Source organism: Danio rerio, chromosome 8 (assembly GCF_049306965.1).
Source record: "Danio rerio strain Tuebingen ecotype United States chromosome 8, GRCz12tu, whole genome shotgun sequence".
NCBI lineage: Eukaryota > Metazoa > Chordata > Actinopteri > Cypriniformes > Danionidae > Danio > Danio rerio.
Genome location: NC_133183.1, coordinates 5,787,501 through 5,808,440, shown reverse-complemented (window position 1 = coordinate 5,808,440; position 20,940 = coordinate 5,787,501). Strand labels below are relative to the sequence as shown.

The following is a 20,940-nucleotide window of genomic DNA, read 5'->3' as shown; positions in this document are numbered from 1 at the left end:
CCCCTGATGTGTTCTGCCCCATATTTACCCAGCAGTAGGGTTAAAAACAACCCAATTTGTGTAGTTTTTAACCAGTGTAGGTAATATTTAAGGTAATTTATGCCAATATTACAATAATCAAACCTCATTGTTAAACATGATATTTGGACAATATGTGCTGTACATTTACAGCTACTAATTTTAAAAAAGTGTGTCATATTTAGCATTTACACCAATATTATAATGACCAAACCCCATTTTTAAAGATGTAATTTGGACAATACATTTACAGCTAGCGATGTCAGATTATAAGGTAAGCTACACGAATATTATAATGATCAATTTGGACAATATGTGCGGCACATAAACACCTAGGGATGCCATAAAATATGGGTTATTGTAAAGGCTCTCTGCTCAGTCCAGCACAGTCCACAAGAGGGAGCACGTGTTAGCGTTTAACCACAGCTGTCCATTCAGAATTTCAAATCATGCATTGATCGCACAATCCCATAACATTTATGTCTTTTTATTTTCCGTCTAGGAATGCAAGAGCGCTTACATTTAGAGCTTCTTTAAGAGAAAACACCTTCAGCAAACAACCTCTGCGTGTTCAAGATAAAGAACTAACAAACATTCCTGGCATTTGTTGAAATTCCACACATTACAGCGGCGTGGATCTCTTTATTTATCTCACACAAAAACTAACTAGACGTGCACCTTTTACGCATTCTCGAGCATACTGTTAAGCAGTTGTTTTGTTTGTTATATCACAGTTGGGATCTGCTAACATATTTGAATAGCTCAATAGCACTTTTGTGCTTTTAATTTAGCATTATTTAATCAAGCTTTAATCTTGATTATTTACAAGGACACTAAATAAATTAACTACGCATTCACGCGTTTGGTGTTTATTCCATTCGCATGCCACTTTCTCCGCATTTCTTGCATGCATAACGCGTTATTGAGCTAAAGTTGCAAAATCTCATTATATATGGCTCTTATTAATGATATGTAATGATTTCGGCGTTTTACGCATCAAACATCTGGCGATGCGCATTGGCTGCTCGTTGTTCTCCTTCCACTTCCCAGACGTTATTGATCAACCCGTTACGTCAGTATTGATAACTTTACCAAACCCAAAATCAAGTGCAATCCCGGGAGCTGCACTAATGCATCTATATATGCATCTATATTCTTGTTCATATCGCATCCTCCGGCTCCGGCGCGCTGCGCGTCCCATCTAGTTTCCCACAACTGTTATTTTCCTAACATTTTTTTTTCCATGTGGAGTGTAATCGTCAACGCTGTTTAACGGGGGGAATCCAGCCCATATATTTATTGTAGCCGCTCTTGAATATTGTGCTCAAGATGGCCGCCGATGTGGGATCGATGTTTCAATATTGGAAGAAATTTGATCTCCGGCGGCTTCAGGTTGGTCTTATTTCTCACCTTTTTCACACGATGCGATGCCGTATGCTGTTGTGCACCTTGCATTTCGTGCGTTTTGTGTTTTGGCGACTTTATAGGGACGGGATGGTGGTGTTGCATTGATAGTTATTAGTAATTGATCCTCTTCTGCCTTTTGTTCGGTTCAATCATTGATCAGGAGCGCGCAAGAGCAGCGCTAGTAGCCTCGCGCACACTAACGCGCTTTAACATCACATTCAACGCTATTTTAACGCTCATTCCGCCAGCTTTGCTGGAAACGGAAACTTTTAATGCCTCTCCGACTTGTGGACTTTAACTTTTTATCAGGCTAATGTGTTTTATTCTAATAGAAATAGTGAACGGCGGCGCGCGCGCGGCTCATGCTGTAAAGTGCCGGTTTATGATTCACCTCAGACTTTTTCAAACAAACAGCTCGTGTATTTTACCACTTTAACGTTGATTATGTGTATCTGTTTCTCGCGTTTTGACTTTATCAGTGAGCTTTAGTGTAATTATGACGCGGATACCAATTCCTTCAGAGTTTCTGTACTGGAAAGTTTATAGTTTTAATATTGACGCCTGTATTTATTACAGCAACACTTAATAGGGAATACTGGTGTTATTGAATGCGAGGTTAATGTATGCGTGTTTACTTGAATATACTCCTATGTTGTTGTGTTATTCTCTGCATGTGGTCTTGGCAGGCTGTGCACGTTGTAATCATTAATAGTGGAACAATGTGTTGTATCTTAATATGCAAGTGCTCATTAGATGTACAGTTGGGATAAACTTCATTTTTGTCAAGTTGTAAACCGGCTCGTGGTGTTTGTGTGGGTTTGACGAATCAGTGCTAGCATGTATCGACTGTGATTTCACAGACGGTGTCAGGGTCAATGTCAAATAGGAATCTCCGAGAGCGAAATCTTAAACATTGTAATGTTAAACATGTAATGCAGGATGTTGAAAATGTAATGTCTGTATTCACATTGATTTCAGTATGTTTTTGAAAAACTTTAATTACAATAGTGTACTAATATATGTTGGATTTTGCCCTATCTTGTGTAAAAAGGATTGTTTTCTATGTTTCATAACAATGTTTTCAGTCATACATTTAAAATATTTAGTAGACATTTAATATATATTAGATATATTTTCATATATTTTTAGATACTTTTGTATTTATATATGTATTATGTAAGGTATACACATTGATAATAGATTGATAAATAGATAGATAGATGTGTATGTATGCATTTGTATGGATACATTTGTTTACATATATATATATATATATATATATATGTATATGTATGTATGTATGTATGTCTGTATGCATAATGCATAATGCATATATATATATATATATATATATATATATATATATATATATATATATATATATATATATATATATATATATATATATATGTGTATATGTATATGTATGTATGTCTGTATGCATAATGCATATATATATATATATATATATATATATATATATATATATATATATATATATATATATATATGCATTATCAACCTATATTCACAAATAGATAGATAATGCATATCGACAATATAGGCATGTTAATACAAAGGGCTGTCATTTTTGGAATATGTAAATTGCCAAAAATAATCTTGCTCTTGTTTATATGTTCATGTTTAATATTGCTGGACATGATAACTATGCTCCGGTTTCATTCCAGCCAGTATGTACGCTCCATTCACACCGCTTTCCGACGCGTCAAAACCAGAACGCTCGCTGACTGCTCGCGCTTCTCGGACTGTGTAATTGCATTCCCTGCTAATGTTTGTAAATCAGCCTCGGCCAGCGCAAGGGCACAGACTCAGCCCTATGATTGATGTTCTGTAACATAAGAAATGACAAGAGCATGCCAAGCCAAGCCGGAGAGGAATCAGATCTGTCTGTGTGTGTGTGTGTGTGTGTGTGTGTGTGTGTGTGTGTGTGTGTGGCCGATTGTTATTCAAGCCTTTCCAAAGAAGGGCTCCTCATGTAGGCTGTTGTTGGAGGGTCTCTCTCATGTTTTTAGTTTATCCTGAATGCAGAGCGACGACAGCACGCGTCGGGTCCATATTGAGGTTATCCAAACTGTGAACCTGTTCATGGACAGGCAGAGCAAACATGTTTTCAGGGAGAGCTCATCTGGACAAATATCAGATGGTTATTGTCTGGACTGTGCTCAGAATATTTCTGCTGGGGTGATAAATCAGAGAGCTGCTCGGACGAGTCACCAGATTGAGGAGATGAAATGTTAAGGTGTAGAACTACACAATAGTGGGGATATATATATATATATATATATATATATATATATATATATATATATATATATATATATATATATATATATATATATATATATATATATATATATATATATATGCGATATTTGTTGATGAGTGTTGCAATTGATATTTCTTACAATATAACTAACTCACCAGATGTTATTTTCAGCATTTTTAAAGGAATATTTATTTGTTATGATCACACACTCAAGGATTTTTGCTACTTAGTCAAAGTGCATATTTAAAATGAGCTTAATCAACTAAATTCTTGATTTTTTTGCGACAACTTAATCGCTTTATGTTCAATTAACTTAAATTTGTAAAAACAATTAAGTTAACTTAATCGATTTGTTTTGGGACAACAACATGCATATTTTTTTTTACAGTGTACTAAATAAACAGACAACATATATTTTTCTAAACTAAATAAATAAATAAATGACATCCAGGGATAAACATTTAGACTTTAAAACACCACAAATGACTGAACACCTCTGATTCTTATTGGCTGTTGCCAGTTGTCTTCTCTTTTGTCTCCCAGCATTAGTGTTTACTTTCAGCTCTAGGTTCAGCTAACAGCACCTAGTAAAGGCCTCATCTGTTTGGTCAGATTCAACCTAGACTGTTAAAAAATCCCAGTTGCCTTAAATTTTTAAGCTGAATCAAATTAACCGTATGAGTCCATTGAACTTATATTATGTTAAACTGACTTAAAACAGCTTGCGTAACTTATCAAATTAAGTTAGAACATGATTAACTACAAAGCACTGTGCACCAGAACAGCCGACACAGAAACAGTTTCTTCCCTCCAATCCATTTCATGAACACTTGATGATAATAATTATGAAACAAACATCACTACACTTTTTATACACTTATTTAACAACACACTTTACAAGCCAATTTGCACATAACAGCTGCACATATAGTGTTGTATATAGTAATATAGCTCTACATACACTTGTCAGTTTGTATATTTCACTACTTGCTTCTATTTTTAAATATATTTATGATCTGTTTTTTTTGTCCTGTCTCTGTATTTCTATTGCACTGTAGAAGCTCTGTCACGAAAATAAATTCCTCGTATGTGTAAACATACCTAGCAATAAAGCTCTTTCTGATTCTCAACTTAGTTAAACAAGTTACTTTGAACTAAAGGCATGCTGTCATGACTAATTGATCATATAATTTTTTTTACATTGTACAAAAAATATATTTAACTTATTGCATTTCTCTGCGATATCTATTGCATATACTGTACTACCTGTATTATTGTGATAAAGATACATTTTTCAATATTTTGTGCAGCACTATTAAGATTCAAGACTGAGAAGCACACTGATTGATTGCTCATCTACACTTAAAAGGGACTTTTGATACTTGTTTGAACTACTTATCTAAATAAGTTGAAGCAGCACAATTCCAAATGTTTTTTAGGGGCAACTTAATTGTTTTATGTTCAGTCCACTTACAGTACATTTGTTAAGTTAACCTAATTGATTTGTGTTGGGACAGCATGCAACAGAAATTGTGTGGAACCCAGAACACAGTTTTTTTTTACAGTGTACTACTTAATAAACTGACAACAAATATTTTTCTGAGATAAGTAAATTAAAAATAATCTATTTATCAAGGTGTAAACATTTAGACTTTCACACATCACGAATGACTGAAAACCTCAGCAGAAAATCTGATTCTTCTTGGCTGTTGTCAGTTGTCTTCTCTTTTGTCTCCCAGCATTAGTGTTTACTTTCAGCTCTAGGTTCAGCTAACAGCCCTATACTAGAGGGGCGGGATGAAAATTGTAAAGGCTTCATCTGATTGGTCAGATTTAGATAAACCATCTATGCAAACAGCCCTCAAATGCGTGACACATAATATATTTATTTATCAAACTTTCTTTGCGATATCGATTTTGCGTGTACTGTAGTATTATCGTGATAAGGATAGATTTTTCAATATTTTGTGCAGCACTATTAAGATTCTAGACTAAGAAGCACATTGATTAATTGTTCATCTACACACAAAAATTGACTTTTGATACTACTTTAAACGACTTGTTTAAAATGAGTTGAAACAGCACAATTCTAAATGCTTTTTGAGGGACAACTTAATTGTTTTGTTCAATCCACTTAATTTGTAAAACAATAAAATAAAATTCTGTTGGGACAACATGAAGCAATTGTGTGGAATCCAGAATTTTTTTTTAGTGTACAAAATAAACAGGCAACTTATATTTTTCTGAGCTAAGTAATTAAAAAAAAAAAAAAAAAAAAATATATATATATATATATATATATTATATTATATTAAATTAGGTGTAAACCTTCAGACTTTAAAATACCACGAATGACTAATAACCTTGGTGGAAATTCTGATTCTTCTTGGCTGTTGTCAGTTTTCTTCTCTATTGTCTCCCAGCATTAGTGTTTATTTTTAGGTTCAGCTAACAACACTATACTGGAGAGGCGGGATGAAGATCGTAAAGACCTCATCTGATTGGCCAGATTTGGATAAACAATCTATACATGATGCAACACACAAATGTGTGGGCTCTAAAATATATTTAAATGATTGCACTCTCCTGTGACACTGATATTGCATAAACTCACCAATATCGTGATAACGATAAATCTTTTGATATTCTGTGCAGCACTATTAAGATTCAAGACTGAGAAGCACATTGATTAATTGCTTATCTACACTCAAAAAGGGACTTTTAAACTTGTTTAAACTACTTAATTACAATGAGTTGAAACAGGCGGTTCATTTCGCTGTGGCGACCCCAGATTAATAACGGGACTAAGCCGAAAAGAAAATTAATGAATGAATGAAACAGCACTATTCAAAATGTTTTTTGAGGGACAACTCAATTGTTTTATGTTCAATCCACTAAATTTGTAAAAACAAATAAGATAACTTGATCGATTTGTGCTGGGACAACATAAAGGAATTGTATGGAGCATTTTCTACAGGGTAAATATCAAACATTTTTAATGCAATGTAAAAAATGCTGGGTTTCACACAATACTTTCATGTCGTCCCAACACAAATCGATTAAGTTAGCTTAACAAATATAAGTGGATTGAACATAAAACAATTAAGTTGTTCCTTAAAAACATCAAGGTTTGTTGTTTCAACTCATTTTAAATAAATAGTTTGAACAAGCAGCAAAAATCTATATTTTTTGGCTACGTGGAGGAGTCGGGTTGTCTTATTATGGTATAGCAAAGGCTTTTGTTTAAACAATTCATTCATTCATTCACTTTCCTTCGGTTTAGTCCCTTATTTATCAAGGGTCGGCACAGTGAAATAAACCACAAACTGTTCTAGTATATGTACATACACAGCGGATGCCCTGCCAGCCGCAACCCTGTACTGGGAAACCCCCATACAGTCTCACATTAACCCACACACTCATACACTATGCACCTATATCGCATGTATTTGGACCATGGTGAAGCCCACGCCAACAGGGAAAGAACATGCAAGCTCCTCACAGAAATCAGACTCAAACCAGTGACCTTTTTGCTGTGAGGCGACAATGCTAACCATCGAGCCACTGTGCCAGTCTGTTTTAAAAAAAAAAGTCCTGTTTCAAATGACAGATTTCTTTCAGTGTGCATTCATACAAGTCTTTTAGTTGTCATTGTTTAATCTGCTTCGAGTTAACCAGTCTAAATCCATCTGTCATTATGAATCAATCGCTAAAAAGTCTGTTTGACTACAGCGGACGCAGCGCAGCCGCAGCCTTGTGTTATTTCTCATGAATCCTCTCGGCTCAATATACGAATCGCACACATTTGCACATCCGAGTTTTTCTTTGTTTCAGGAGTTAGTCTAGGTCACACCTGGTTCAGGTTATTGATGTGCTCACCTGCAGCCGCTGACAGTTCAAGTCATATTTAATGCGACGTGAATGCAGCCACCAAACGCTTCCACAGCATCTTTCATTTCCAAAACACAGACTCGCATGTGGGTGGAAGCGAAAGAAGATTGCGTTTTTGAACCTTTCGTGGCCAGTTCCCACATCTAGCATGTGATTTTTCGGTTTGTAGAATGCATGTGAGAAAGCAAACGTTTTCATGAGGGTGCTTCCAATATGTGTCATTTCATTTTAAAGGGAGAGTAATAAAAACTCTCATATAAACGTCACTCGTTTTAAACCTGTTTGAGTTGATTTTTTCTGGAGGATATACCAAAGAATGCTGAAAAAAAGAGCCATTGACTTCTCTAGTGTTTTATTTGTGCTTCTACTACTGCTTTTCTCAGAATATCTTGTCTTGTGTTCAATTTACAAGCATTTTTTTGGGTGAACTATTGTGTTAATGGTTGTGCTTGTTATTTGGTTCCCATTTTATATGCAACTCTTGCATTTTCCAGACTGTGCTAAAATGTGTTGATTGAATATGTGTAAGACCCTCTAGTTAGTTAGTCATGAAATGTTCATGTTTTCTCACGAAATGTTTGTCAGAAACTTATCAAAGTAGAATCAAAGCTGTAGGCATACAATTCACTGGATTATTATCAGCTTGCATGAAGTCTAAAGTCGCTGTAAAAGTGAATAGTGAGGTTTAGTTGACGAAAACATGCAGTCAAAAAAACAGAGATTTGTGCTGCTTGTTCAAACTACACTGTAAAAATATCTGTATATTAGCAGTTACGTATTTTGTGATTCATGTTTTTATTTTTTCCCTGTTTTTTTCTGTTTTTAAATTGCATTGTGGGAGCTTGATCTTTCTTTCAACAACTTTGAACCTTGAAAACTTTATTGACATTTCTAATAGTTTGCAGTGATATATTGTGTGAGTTAGTGTTGTATGTTACGCTACAGAAACCTTGTAATAAACTGTAAGCACTTTTTTGCCATTTCACTGTCTTATTTCTCTATTTAGAGCAGTGATCAACATCCCATAATGCAATTACTGTAAATAAATGGAAAAACTTGTTGGACACAAAATACGGAGAGTGTACTGTATAAAGTAAAATGAGCTGAAACAACACAACTCTTTAGCTTTTTCGGGGGGGGGGGGGGGGCAACTTAATTGTTTTCTGTTTAATCCACTTAATTTTGTAAAAACTAATAAGTTAACTTAATTCCTTTCCAACACAAATGTATTGTGTGGCACCCAGCAACTCTTGCATTTTCCAGACTGTGCTAAAATGTGTTGATTGGATATGTGTAAGACCCCTAGTTGGTTAGTCATGAAATGTCCATGTTTTCTCATGAAATGTTCGTCAGAAACTTATTTTGCCTTATGATGCAACAGAATCAAAGCTGTAAGCATGAAATTCAGTGGATTATTATCAGCTTGCATGAAATCTAAAGTCTTGCAAACACTGTAAAAGTGAATAGTGAGGTTTAGTTGAAGAAAACATGCAGTCAAAAAAACAGAGATTTGTGCTGCTTGTTCAAACTACACTGTAAAAATATCTGTAAATTAGCAGTTTTCCATATTTTGTGATTCATGTTTTTATTTTTTCCCTGTTTTTTTATGCTGTTTAATTGCATTATGGGAGCTTGATCTTTCCTTTAACAACTTTTTGACCTTGAAAAGTTTAAAAAAGAGACTTTTATTGACATTTATAATAGTTTGCAGTGATATATTGTGTAGGTTAGTGTTGTATATTACGCTACAGAAACCTTGTAATAAAATGTAAGCACATTTTACAGACTTATTTATCTATATAGAGTAGTGATCAACATCCCATAATGCAATTAAATAAATGGAAAAATTTGTGGAACACAAAATACAGAGAGTGAATGAACTAAAGTAAAATGAGCTGAAACAACACAACTCTTTAGCTTTTTCGGGGGGGGGGGGGGGGGGGGGGGGGGCAACCTAATTGTTTTCTGTTTAATCCACTTAATTTTGTAAAAACTAATAAGTTAATTAATTCCTTCATGTTTTCCCAACACAAATGTATTGTGTGGCACCCAGCAACTCTTGCATTTTCCAGACTGTGCTAAAATGTGTTGATTGGATATGTGTAAGACCCCTAGTTGGTTAGTCATGAAATGTCCATGTTTTCTCTTGAAATGTTCGCCAGAAACTTATTTTGTTTCATGATGCAACAGAATCAAAGCTGTAAGCATGAAATTCAGTGGATTATTATTATTATTATTATTATTATCAGCTTGCATGAAGTTTAAAGTCTTGCAAACACTGTTGATTTAATAGTGAGGTTTAGTTAAAGAAAACATACAGTCAAAAGAAAACATGCTCTCAGAAAACAGAGATTTGTGCTGCTTGTTCAAACTACACTGTAAAAATATCTGTAAATTAACAGTTTTACATATTTTGTGATTCATGTTTTTATTTTTTCCCTGTTTATTTATTTTTTGGAATTGCATTATGGGAGCTTGATCTTTCCTTTAACAACTTTGAACCTTGAAAAGTTTGAAAAGGGGACTTTTATTGACATTTCTAATAGTTTGCAGTGATATATTGTGTGGGTTTGTGTTGTATATTACGCTACAGAAACCTTGTAATAAACTGTAAGCACTTTTTTTTGTTATTTTACAGACTTTTTTCTTTATATAGAGCAGTGATCAACCATAATGCAATTAAATAAATGGAAAAACTTGTGGAACACAAAATACGGAGAGTGTATAAAGTAAAATGAGTAAACTGAACACAATTCCTAAGTGTTTTTGGGGGGACAAATTAATTGTTTTCTGTTTAATCCACTTAATTTTGTTAACTTAATTCCTTCATGTTTTCCCAACACAAATCGATTGTGAACCTGACTTTCTTTTCAGTGAATGCTATAAAACAGAGCCATTGACTTTGTATCGTCTGTAGTATTTTATATGCTAAAATACTGTACATAAAATATATTTGATGATATGTTGTTTGGGTTGGTGTTGTATGTTACGCTACAAAAACCTTATACTAAACTGCCAGCACAAGTTATTTTACATAATTTTGTCTCTCTAAATTATGTCTTATACATTATATTAATTCAGACTGCAAAAATGATCAAACATCTCCTAACAACTACCTGACAAAAGTCTTGTCGCTAATCCAAGTTTTAGAAACAACAAATAATAACTCGACTTCTAACTGATCATTTGGTGTCAGAGGTGGCTTAAATGAAAGGCAAAGGCCTCTAGATTACGCTTTTTTTGACCAAAATAAAATATGATCATGCCTTGATTTTGAATATTTAATAAGCACAGTAAGGTCTGACTTTGAAGGAGCCCTATACTGCTGAAGAATTTGCCTTCTCCTGTGGTTTGTAGTGTAATGGGCAGCACAAATTACTTGATACCTCAGGTTGTCACTGTTGCCATCCACTCTGCAGATCTCTTACACGCCCTCATACTAAATGTAACCCCAAACCATGATTTTTTCTTCACCAAACTTGACTGATTTCTGTGAGAATCTTGAGTCCATGTGGGTTCCAGTAGGTCTTCTGCAGTATTTGTGATGATTGGACTGCAGTTCAACAGATGATTCATCACTTTTCCAAATGATCAACTAAGTCAAGTTGTTTTTTGTTGCTCTTTACAACAGGGATCACAGACAACACTTGTCAGGTAGTGTAGTGGTCTGGCAACAGTCTAATCAATGCAGTTTAGTGCAATTTGAACAATGCAGAGTCTCATATGTGATAGGTAGAAAATTTGATTAATGAACATAAAATTAAAGCATCCACACTTTCTCAAAAGCTTTACGTTAACAGTGGTTACTTTTAAGTTAGCACATCATAAGTATCCATGTACGCAGTCTCTTAACTTGACTGCCGTATATTAGTTTTTCTTTGTCTTTATCTCTTCTTTGTCGACTTTTGATGTTGAAAATTCAACTCTACAGTTTAACAAAGTGACTTTGATTTAGTAGTTAAGGATAATATAATGTATGAGAAATAATATATAGAGAAATAAGTGTAAAATAACAGAAAATGTGCTGCCAGTTTATTACAAGGTTTCTGTAGCGTAGTATACAACACCAACTCAATAATGTATCACTTTAAACGAGTAAAAAATGTTTATAAAAGTAACTTTTTAAACTTTTCATGGTTAAAAGTTGTTGGAAGAAAGATTAAGCTCCCATAATGCAATTCAAAAGCAGAAGTACTCCCTGCCACCTGCCATCAGAAACATTGGCTGTGTCCGAAACCGCCTACTACTCAGTAGGTACTGCATTTGAATTTAAACGTACTACTCGGCCGTTAGAAAAGTATGTTCTATACAGTATGAACGTGAAAAGTATGAATGGAATTCGGATGTACTACGTCCGCCATTTTGTCACGGTCACGTGACCTACCTGCGTCAATTGCGTCGCTTTACTCCCATCAAAGAGCTTAGAATGACCAAGAGGTGACACTCAATAGAACAATCCATTGCAACAGCAGCGCTCAGCAACAGCCCTTGATTCCGCCATTTTGGAGTGAAAGTGATCGGCCGTCCATTAGATCTCATTACTTTTGCAATGGCAAGCAGCTGCTTTGTTTTTTATTTACCTATTTAAAAAGCGTATTAAAGCTGAGATACAACCTAAAAGACGACAATACAACACTTTTATTATCACAATCATCAGCACTTCTAACAGTTTATTTTACAGACTTATAATATGCTGTTGTTCTATTGGAGTTTTCATTCCAAAATGGCCGCCACGCCCTCTAGTGGTTGTTTCCCAAATTACACTAGAGTGTCGCCTCTTGGTCATTCTAAGCTCTTTGCTCCCATTCATGAATTCGCTCGCGGGGCATCAGGGGATAGCGCAGCATACTGATTTTCGAATTCTATGAATTCGGACGTACTACTCGGCTCGCATACTGATTTTAGCGTACTATACAGTATGGAATATGCGGTTTCGGATGCAGCCATTGACTCCCTCACACTGTTCATTATTATTATTATTATTAACATTAACATTAATATTAATATTAATCTTTATATTAATACTACTACTACTACTACTACTACTACTACTAATAATAATAATATCAATTAAACGAAAAAAATACATGAATCACAAAATATGGAAAACTGCTAATTTACCAACATTTTTTACAGCGTGTCCCTTTAAATCTAGTTAAATTAAGGAGCACATTCACGTTTTGGGACATGTGAAGTTTTTAAAATATTTACGAGACATCGCTGTTAACTCATTTATGAATCTAGTCAGACGCTGGTTATTGCACGCTGTGATAGTCTTTGTTATTCTCCCTCGTGGCCCCTGCGGGACGCCGTGTCCCCCGAGGGCCCCTCACCCACTCTTGAACTTGGACTCCATTGAGATCCACAGATCAGGATGAGCGAGGCAGATGAGGGAAAAACACATTCTGCGCCACCTTTAGTGCAGTTAAAACCTGAGGTGTAACAGTGCTTCAATATGTTTTATTTTTTTAATTTTATCATTCGTCTTTGGCGAGACCCTCTTGAATGGAGTGCTTGTGTTGATCCTTGGACGAATAAGTTTATTAGTGGGGGGATTCTTCATAAGAGGGAATATTTGCCATAGTCTTGTCCTAATATAAGTGGGTTTTCAGTGGTTTATGGTGATATTCGCTCTCTGAAATGGTCAAATTAGTATATTAACGTCACATTTTGGTTTCATTTAAAGTTAATGATTAATTTGTGTTGTCAATAAAATAAGAAAATCAGAAAATGTGGCATGTTTTTGTTATTTTATGCAAGAAAAGACAAACTTTTAAAACAAACGTTACGTTTGGTTTGCTTTTCGTTTGGAATTCTTCATTAGAGGGAATATTTGGCATCGTCTTGTTGATATTAGTTATAGCAATGTGAGCATTTGGTGATTTATGGTAAGATTCGTTCACTGAAATGGTCAAATTAGTATATTAGCGTCACATATTGGTTTCATTTAAAGTTAATGATTAATTTGTGTTGTCAATAATAAAAGAATATCTGAAAATGTGGCGTATTTTTGTTTTTTATGCAAGAAAAGACAAACTTTAAAAAAATATTACATTTTATTTGCTTCTAGTTTGGAATTCTTCATAAGAGGGAATATTTGCCATCGTCTTGTCTTAATATATGTGGGTTTTCAGTGGTTTGTGGTGAGATTCGCTCACTAAAATGTTCAAATTATTATATTAGTGTCACATATTGGTTTCATTTAAAGTTAATGATTAATTTGTGTTGTCTATAATATAAGAATATCTGAAAATGTGGTGTATTTTTGTTATTTTATTAAAAAAAGACAAGCTTTTAAAACAATTACGTTGTGTCTTGTGTTTGGGCACATTTATTGCATCTAAAACCTGAGGTGTATTAATGCTTCTTCCGGGAAGATGTTTTATGTTTTTAATTGTATCATTCATCTTTGGCGAGACCCTCTTGAATGGAGTGCTTTTGTTGATCATTGGACGAATAAGTTTATTAGTGGGGGGATTCTTCATAAGAGGGAATATTTGCCATAGTCTTGTCCTAATATAAGTGGGTTTTCAGTGGTTTGTGGTGAGATTCGTTCACTGAAATGTTCAAATTAGTATATTAACGTCACATTTTGGTTTCATTTAAAGTTAATGATTAATTTGTGTTGTCAATAAAATAAGAAAATTAGAAAATGTGGCGTATTTTTGTTATTTTATGCAAGAAAAGACAAACTTTTAAAACAAACGTTACATTTGGTTTGCTTATTGTTTGGAATTCTTCATTAAAGGGAATATTTGTCATCGTCTTGTTGATATTAGTTATAGCAGTGTGGGCATTTGGTGATTTATGGTGATATTCGCTCGCTGAAATGGTCAAATTAGTATATTAGCGTCACATTTTGGTTTCATTTAAAGTTAATGATTAATTTGTGTTGTCTATAATATAAGAATATCTGAAAATGTGGCGTATTTTTGTTTTTTATGCAAGAAAAGACAAACTTTAAAAAAAATATTACATTTTATTTGCTTCTAGTTTGGAATTCTTCATAAGAGGGAATATTTGCCATCGTCTTGTCTTAATATAAGTGGGTTTTTAGTGGTTTGTGATGAGATTCGCTCACTCAAATGCTCAAATTAGTATAGCACCACATTTTGGTTTCAATTAAAGTTAATGATTAATTTGTGTTGTCAATAATATAAGAATATCTGAAAATGTGGCATATTTTTGTTATTTTATGCAAGAAAAGACAAACTTTTAAAACAAATACTAAATATTTTTGGCTTGTTGTTTGAAATTCTTCATTAAAGGGAATATTTGTCATCGTCTTGTTGATATTAGTTATAGCAATGTGGGCATTTGGTGGTTTAAGGTGATATTCGCTCACTGAAATGTTAAAACTAGTATATTAGCGTCACATATTGGTTTCTTTTGAAGTTAAATGATTAAACTGTATTGTGTTGTCCAACAAACATATAATAATGTCTGAAAATGTGGCATCTGTTTGTTATTTTATTCAAAAAAGACAAGCTTTTAAAACAAACACGTTGTGTCTTGTGTTTGGGCACATTTATTGCATCTAAAACCTGAGGTATAAATGCTTCTTCCTGGAAGATGTTTTATTATTATTATTATTATTCGTCTTTAGCGAGACCCCCCTGAATGAAGTGCTTGTATTGACCATTGGACGAATAAGTTTAGTAGGAAAGGGGGGGGGGTCTGCGTCTGACAGTTGATTTATGACCCTCTTTGTCTGTGTTGGTCTGTAGCGGAGCATCTGGCCGTGTCAGATGATGTTTTCGCTGGGGTCTGTGGCTTATGGCTGTCGCTTTGGTTGCTCTCAAATTACATCATTTCATACAGCAGTTCCTGCATTGCCATTAATCCTCAGAGGTGTTTCAGTCGTATTCCCTCATGAGCGAGTCTTGTGTTTGGAGTCTCGTTGGGAATTCTTCTTAAGAGGGAATATTTGCCATCGTCTTGTCTTGATATAAGTCATAGAGATGAGGTTTTTGCAGTGGTTTATGGTGATATTCGTTCACTGAAATGGTCAAATTAGTATATTAGCGTCACATATTGGTTTCAATTAAAGTTAATGATTAATTTGTGTTGTCAATAATATAAGAATATCAGAAAATGTTATTTTTTGATTATTTATGTTTATTTTTGTTATTTTATGTAAGAAAAGACAAACTTTTAAAACAAATATTATATTTGGTTTGCTTTTCGTTTGGAATTCTTCATTAGAGGGAATATTTGGCATCGTCTTGTTGATATTAGTTATAGCAATGTGGGATTTTGGTGGTTTATGGTGATATTCACTCACTGAAATGGTCAAATTAGTATATTAGCGTCACATATTGGTTTCTTTTGAAGTTAATGATTAATTTGTAATGTCTATAATAAAAGAATATCTGAAAATGTGGCATATTTTTGTTATTTTATGCAAGAAAAGACAAACTTTTAAAACAAATCTTACATTTGGTTAGCTTCTCGTTTGGAATTCTTCATAAGAGGGAATATTTGCCATAGTCTTGTCTTAATATACAATTGAAGTCAGAATTATTAGCCCCCCTGAATTATTAGACCGCTTGTTTATTTTTTACCCAATTGCTTTTTAACGGAGAGAAGATTTTTTAAAACACATTTCTAAGCATAATAGTTTTAAGTAATTTCTAATAACTGATTTATTTGATCTTTATCATGATGACAGTTAATAATATTTGACTAGATATTTTTCAAGATACTTCCATACAGCTTAAAGTGACATTTAAAGGCTTAACTAGGTTAATTAGGTTAACTAGGCAGGTTAGGGTAATTAGGCAAGTTATTGTATAATGATGGTTTGTTCTGTAGATTATCGAGAAAAAAAAATAGCTTAAAGGGGCTAATAATTGTGTCCCTTAAATGGTGTTTAAAAAATTTAAAACTGCTTTTATTCTAGCCGAAATAAAACAAGTAAGACTTTTTCCAAAAGAAAAAATATTATCAGACATACTGTGAAAATTACCTACCTCTGTTAAACATAATTTGGGAAATATTTAACAAAGAAGAAAAAAAATGTGAAGGGGGCTAATAATTCTGACTTTAACTAAAAGTGAGTTTTCAGTGGTTTGTGGTGAAATTCGCTCACTAAAATGTTCAAATTAGTATATGAGCATCACCTATTGCTAATAAATGCCTTTATTGAATGTAATTGTGTTGTCTAAAAATTAATATATAAGCATGTCTGAAAATGTGGCATCCTTATGTTATTCATGCGAAGAAAAAAGTTTTGTGTACTCATTACTCTTATTTCAAATTAAGATTAGTTAATTATAACAATTATATGCAATATGACTTGTTTTTAAATTCCTTTTCAAATATATATACATTTATTTCAATTAAAGATGAAATAAAATCTGATTTTTTCACAATATCTCATTAATATTGCACACAAGCCTATATATGTGTTTTATTAATATATTTTTTAATCTCTCGTAAATGATAATGACCTTGTTTGCGGCGTTATAAAGCAAACCAGAGCTGAAAGCGACTGATGTTTCTCATTGAATGTGTTTCCTAAGCGATAGGACATGTCCTCGTAAGAACGGACGGCGGGCTCTTCTAACCTCATAAAAGAGATGACACAGAAATGCACGGGCTACAGGTTTTGGTGACCTTGGTTTCCACTGGGCTCAGGTCACATGGCCGTTGCCGTGGTAATAATTCACACCAGCCAGATGGCATTTCCGTGGGCGCTCATGGAAAGGACAGGCCAAAAGGTCCCCGCTAGTCTCTTTTAGGACACATCTGACCAATAGGGAGCAGGATAACAAGATCCCTGTGCAAACACACCGTCCTCTTTTGTCCCACAGCTTCGGTGACCAATATGGAAGCTGATGAAATCTGCAATTTAACAGTTTGATTTCTGTGTCGTAATCTAGTTGCGTTCCAGTTTGTCTTTCAAGTCACGTTTTCGCTGAAGTGCAGTTTTGGTGTGTTTTTAAAACTTTCTCCTGCCCCAGTTTATAATGTGCGGAGATGCGGTGTGCACTGATACGGCGTGTACTAACTTTTGCAATGCTTGACCAATGCCTTTCAAATGTACGTCTTTAGATATTATTACTAATTATTATGTGTACTGTATATGTCTGTTCAAACAAGCACCCAAACGGCAGACTTTCGATCCACTTCAAATCGCGTGTACAGAATCCGTTTGGGAAACAGTGTCTGTTTATCACTATGGAGCGCGTCAGCTGACAGTCATTCATTTATTTTCTTGTCGGCTTAGTCCTTTATTAACCCGGGGTCGCCAGAGCGGAATGAACCGGCAACTTAAGGCTGATTTATACTTCTGCGTCAAACGTCGGCGTATGCTACGGCGCTGACGCATAGCCCTTCGCCGTGGCCATCGCCGTCACTGACGTGCACCTCTCAAAAAATGTAACTACACGTCGCAACGACGCGTAGCGTAAGCTCTGTGATTGGTCGGCTTGGTAGCGCTGACGAGTGGCGCGAGCAATTGTTTACAAGTGTGGAGTCCCGTGAAGGAGCTCCGGATGGAAAGTTTTATTTTGTGTTTACCTCATAGTTAAAGTTGTTGCACGTCCTCCGGTTCCTGCCTCAAAATGAGTGAGTTTGAGCCACTTGTACATCCAGGAAGTGTTCAGGAAAAGCAAAAAAGCAGAGAAGAAACTTGACACAGAGGAACATTTACACCTCACTGCCCACTAGCGTTTCGGAAGTGTTAATGCAGACCAACAGAGACAGCGCGCAGAAGTATAAATGCACAGCTACGCGCGTTGCCTGCGCCGTGGGTTACGCCGGTCACTTGACGCAGAAGTATAAATCAGGCTTTATCCAGCACGTTTTTTACGCAGTGGATGCCCTTCCAGCTGCAACCCATCACTGGGAAATCAGCTGACAGTCAAGCACCATTATATGACTGTTTTGAGGATTGCATAGGAGGGGTGACGGCACCTGTAATGAAAAGGAAGGGGAATCGCACTGTTTTTATATTTATTTCAAAAGCTGCGTCTCAAATCGCATACTTATGCACTATTCTACGCCATCTTGTAGTATAAATAGTGTAAGTAGCGCATTCACGCTGAAAACTCTAACAATAATAAGTGCACTTTAATTACCCGGATGGTGCCTTCCTTCAGCCGCTAAAATGAAGTGTGTAATGATGGACACTTCACGCACTCAACGATCGCAGGTTTGCTCGCGTAGCAGAAGGGGCGGAGCTATCGGGCGCACATGTTGAATAACTTTATTTATTTTGGATGGTGAAAGCAAAATTCTCCTACGAGAGTGATTATAGCGCCTCCTGATGGTGAATACGGATATTCTCACGGCAGGTATTATTTGATAATTCTGTTGTTATTTCACTGATCTGGCAACCGTCAAACGTCATTAGGGAAACGGTTTGAATTTCCGCTTAGTAAAAAAACATTTGTGTGCCGTTTGGGACGACACTACATACATATACTATCCTGTTGAGTGTGTAAGTGCATAAGTACATAAGTATAAGGCACAGCTAAAGTGTTTTTGTGCCTAAACAAAGCAAAAGCACAGAACAGAATCGCATTTAAAAGCAAGAGGCGGCCCCTGGTGGTTCGGCGGTATGGGTTGCCCATAGGTAGGATCGGCTCTTTAATGTTTCTTGCCACCCTTCAGAGAAACACCGAAAATACAGGAGAAGTACGGGAAAATACCTTTACGGGATGATAGCGGGATAGAACTGTAAAAAACAGGAGAATCCCGAGAAAAACAGGAGGGTTGACTGGTATGCATTACATGAAGACAGAAATTTAAATTTTGAAGTGAAAACCTTATAAATACAGCATGTGGCTCTTTCAACACCATTTGGAGGTGTCCATGTTGCTGAACAACATATGTAAAACAATGTGAAGACTTGTGCGGCCACCGTTGCTTCTCTCCTGAACTTGAAAATATGATTTGCCGAATCGTAGAAATGCTGGATTAAGATCGTCTAGCGGGTCGAATCCAGATTGCGATCTTTTTACGATTAATTATGCAGCTCTAGTTGGAGCTAAAATATGCAGGAGAACGGCCCTCCAGGACTGAGTTTGGACACTCCTGATTTAAGCCTGGTTTATACTTCTGCGTCAAGTGACCGGCGTAACCAACGGCGCATGCAACGCGCGTAGCTGTGCATTTATACTTCTGCGCGCTGTCTCTGTTGGTCTGCATTAACACTTCCAAAACGCTAGTTGGCAGTGAGCTGTTAATGTGTCTCTGTGTTGAGTTTCTTCGCCTGTGTTTTGTTCTTTCTGAACGCTTCCAGGATGTACAAGTGGCTCAAACTCGCTCATTTTGAGGCAGGAACCGGCGGACGTGCAACAACTGTAACTATGAGGTAAACACAAAACAAAACTTTCCATCAGGAGCTCCTTCACGGGACTCCACACTTGTAGACAATCGCTCCATTGGGCTCTGGCCGCTCGCGCCGCTCGCGCCGCTCTCGGTCCCGCCCAGACTCGTCAGCGCTACCAAGCCGACCAATCACAGAGCTTGCACTATGCGTCGTTGCGACGTGTATCTACATTTTTTGAGAGGTGCACGTCAGCGACGGCCACGGCGTAGAGCTATGCGTCAGCGCCGTAGCATACGCGTGCGCTTGACGCAGAAGTATAAATCTGCCTTTAGAGTGACTCTTCTTTATTTTTGTGTCCAGGCGATCGCATACAGCCTTAATAATATTCGGGTCTGTACCCCATGGAGGCCATTTCATGACTGTCTGCTTCATCAGCTGTTTTCTTTCTCCAAATAGGATTTCACTGCAATTAGTGGATCATTATCAAGCTGGAAATGAAGACTATTACCGCTGAAGTCCTTTCCAGAAGGAATGGCATAATGCAACTGTGTTAATAGATTAAAGCATTCAAAATTCAATTAATTAAGACAATATTGCTAACAACTCAAAAAAAAACGTGTCATAATCGCCTGAGAAAATCTGAATTTGAAGATCTATAAAGGGTGTCCACGTTCTCTCAAAAGCCGTAAGCTTGCCTTTTAACATATTTAAAAATCTTTCCCACAGCTAAACAGAAGGACATGTTATTGATCCACTGTGCAATAGATGGCCTTTCCACTTTCCTCCAGTACAAAGCTATTAGTTGCACATTCAGTCCTTTTTAGGTTTTTCCCCATTCATTTAGACCAGGTCAAGTTCCTCAGTGGCCATGTTTTTGCATGACTCTGGTTGTTTGCGTGTCTATTAGACTCCATCGCTCCTCTGTGTGTGCGTGTGTGGTCTCTTTCTGCTGGAGTTTTGCTTGGAGCTTTTCCCCAACCAGCTCCAATTGGCCGTGAAAAAGACTCATTTCAACTCTGTATTCATTGACGGTGGAGAGGGGGGATCTGTGTTTATT

At 35.9% G+C, this 20,940-nt stretch overlaps 2 protein-coding genes across 2 annotated transcripts in view; both read left to right on the top strand.

Moving 5' to 3' along the window:
* rad9b (RAD9 checkpoint clamp component B) overlaps positions 1-1,410 on the top strand; it is a 105,502-nt gene extending 104,092 nt beyond the window's left edge. Inside the window, exon 13 of the mRNA XM_073909660.1 lies at positions 521-1,410. Coding sequence (XP_073765761.1) covers positions 521-555 — 35 coding nt within the window. The 3' untranslated portion in view covers positions 556-1,410. The remainder of the gene's footprint in view (positions 1-520) is intronic.
* Positions 1,339-20,940, top strand: part of cux2b (cut-like homeobox 2b) — a 339,662-nt gene continuing 320,060 nt past the window's right edge. Inside the window, exon 1 of the mRNA XM_009303733.5 lies at positions 1,339-1,410. Within this exon, the coding sequence (XP_009302008.2) occupies positions 1,348-1,410 (63 nt within the window). The 5' untranslated portion in view covers positions 1,339-1,347. The remainder of the gene's footprint in view (positions 1,411-20,940) is intronic.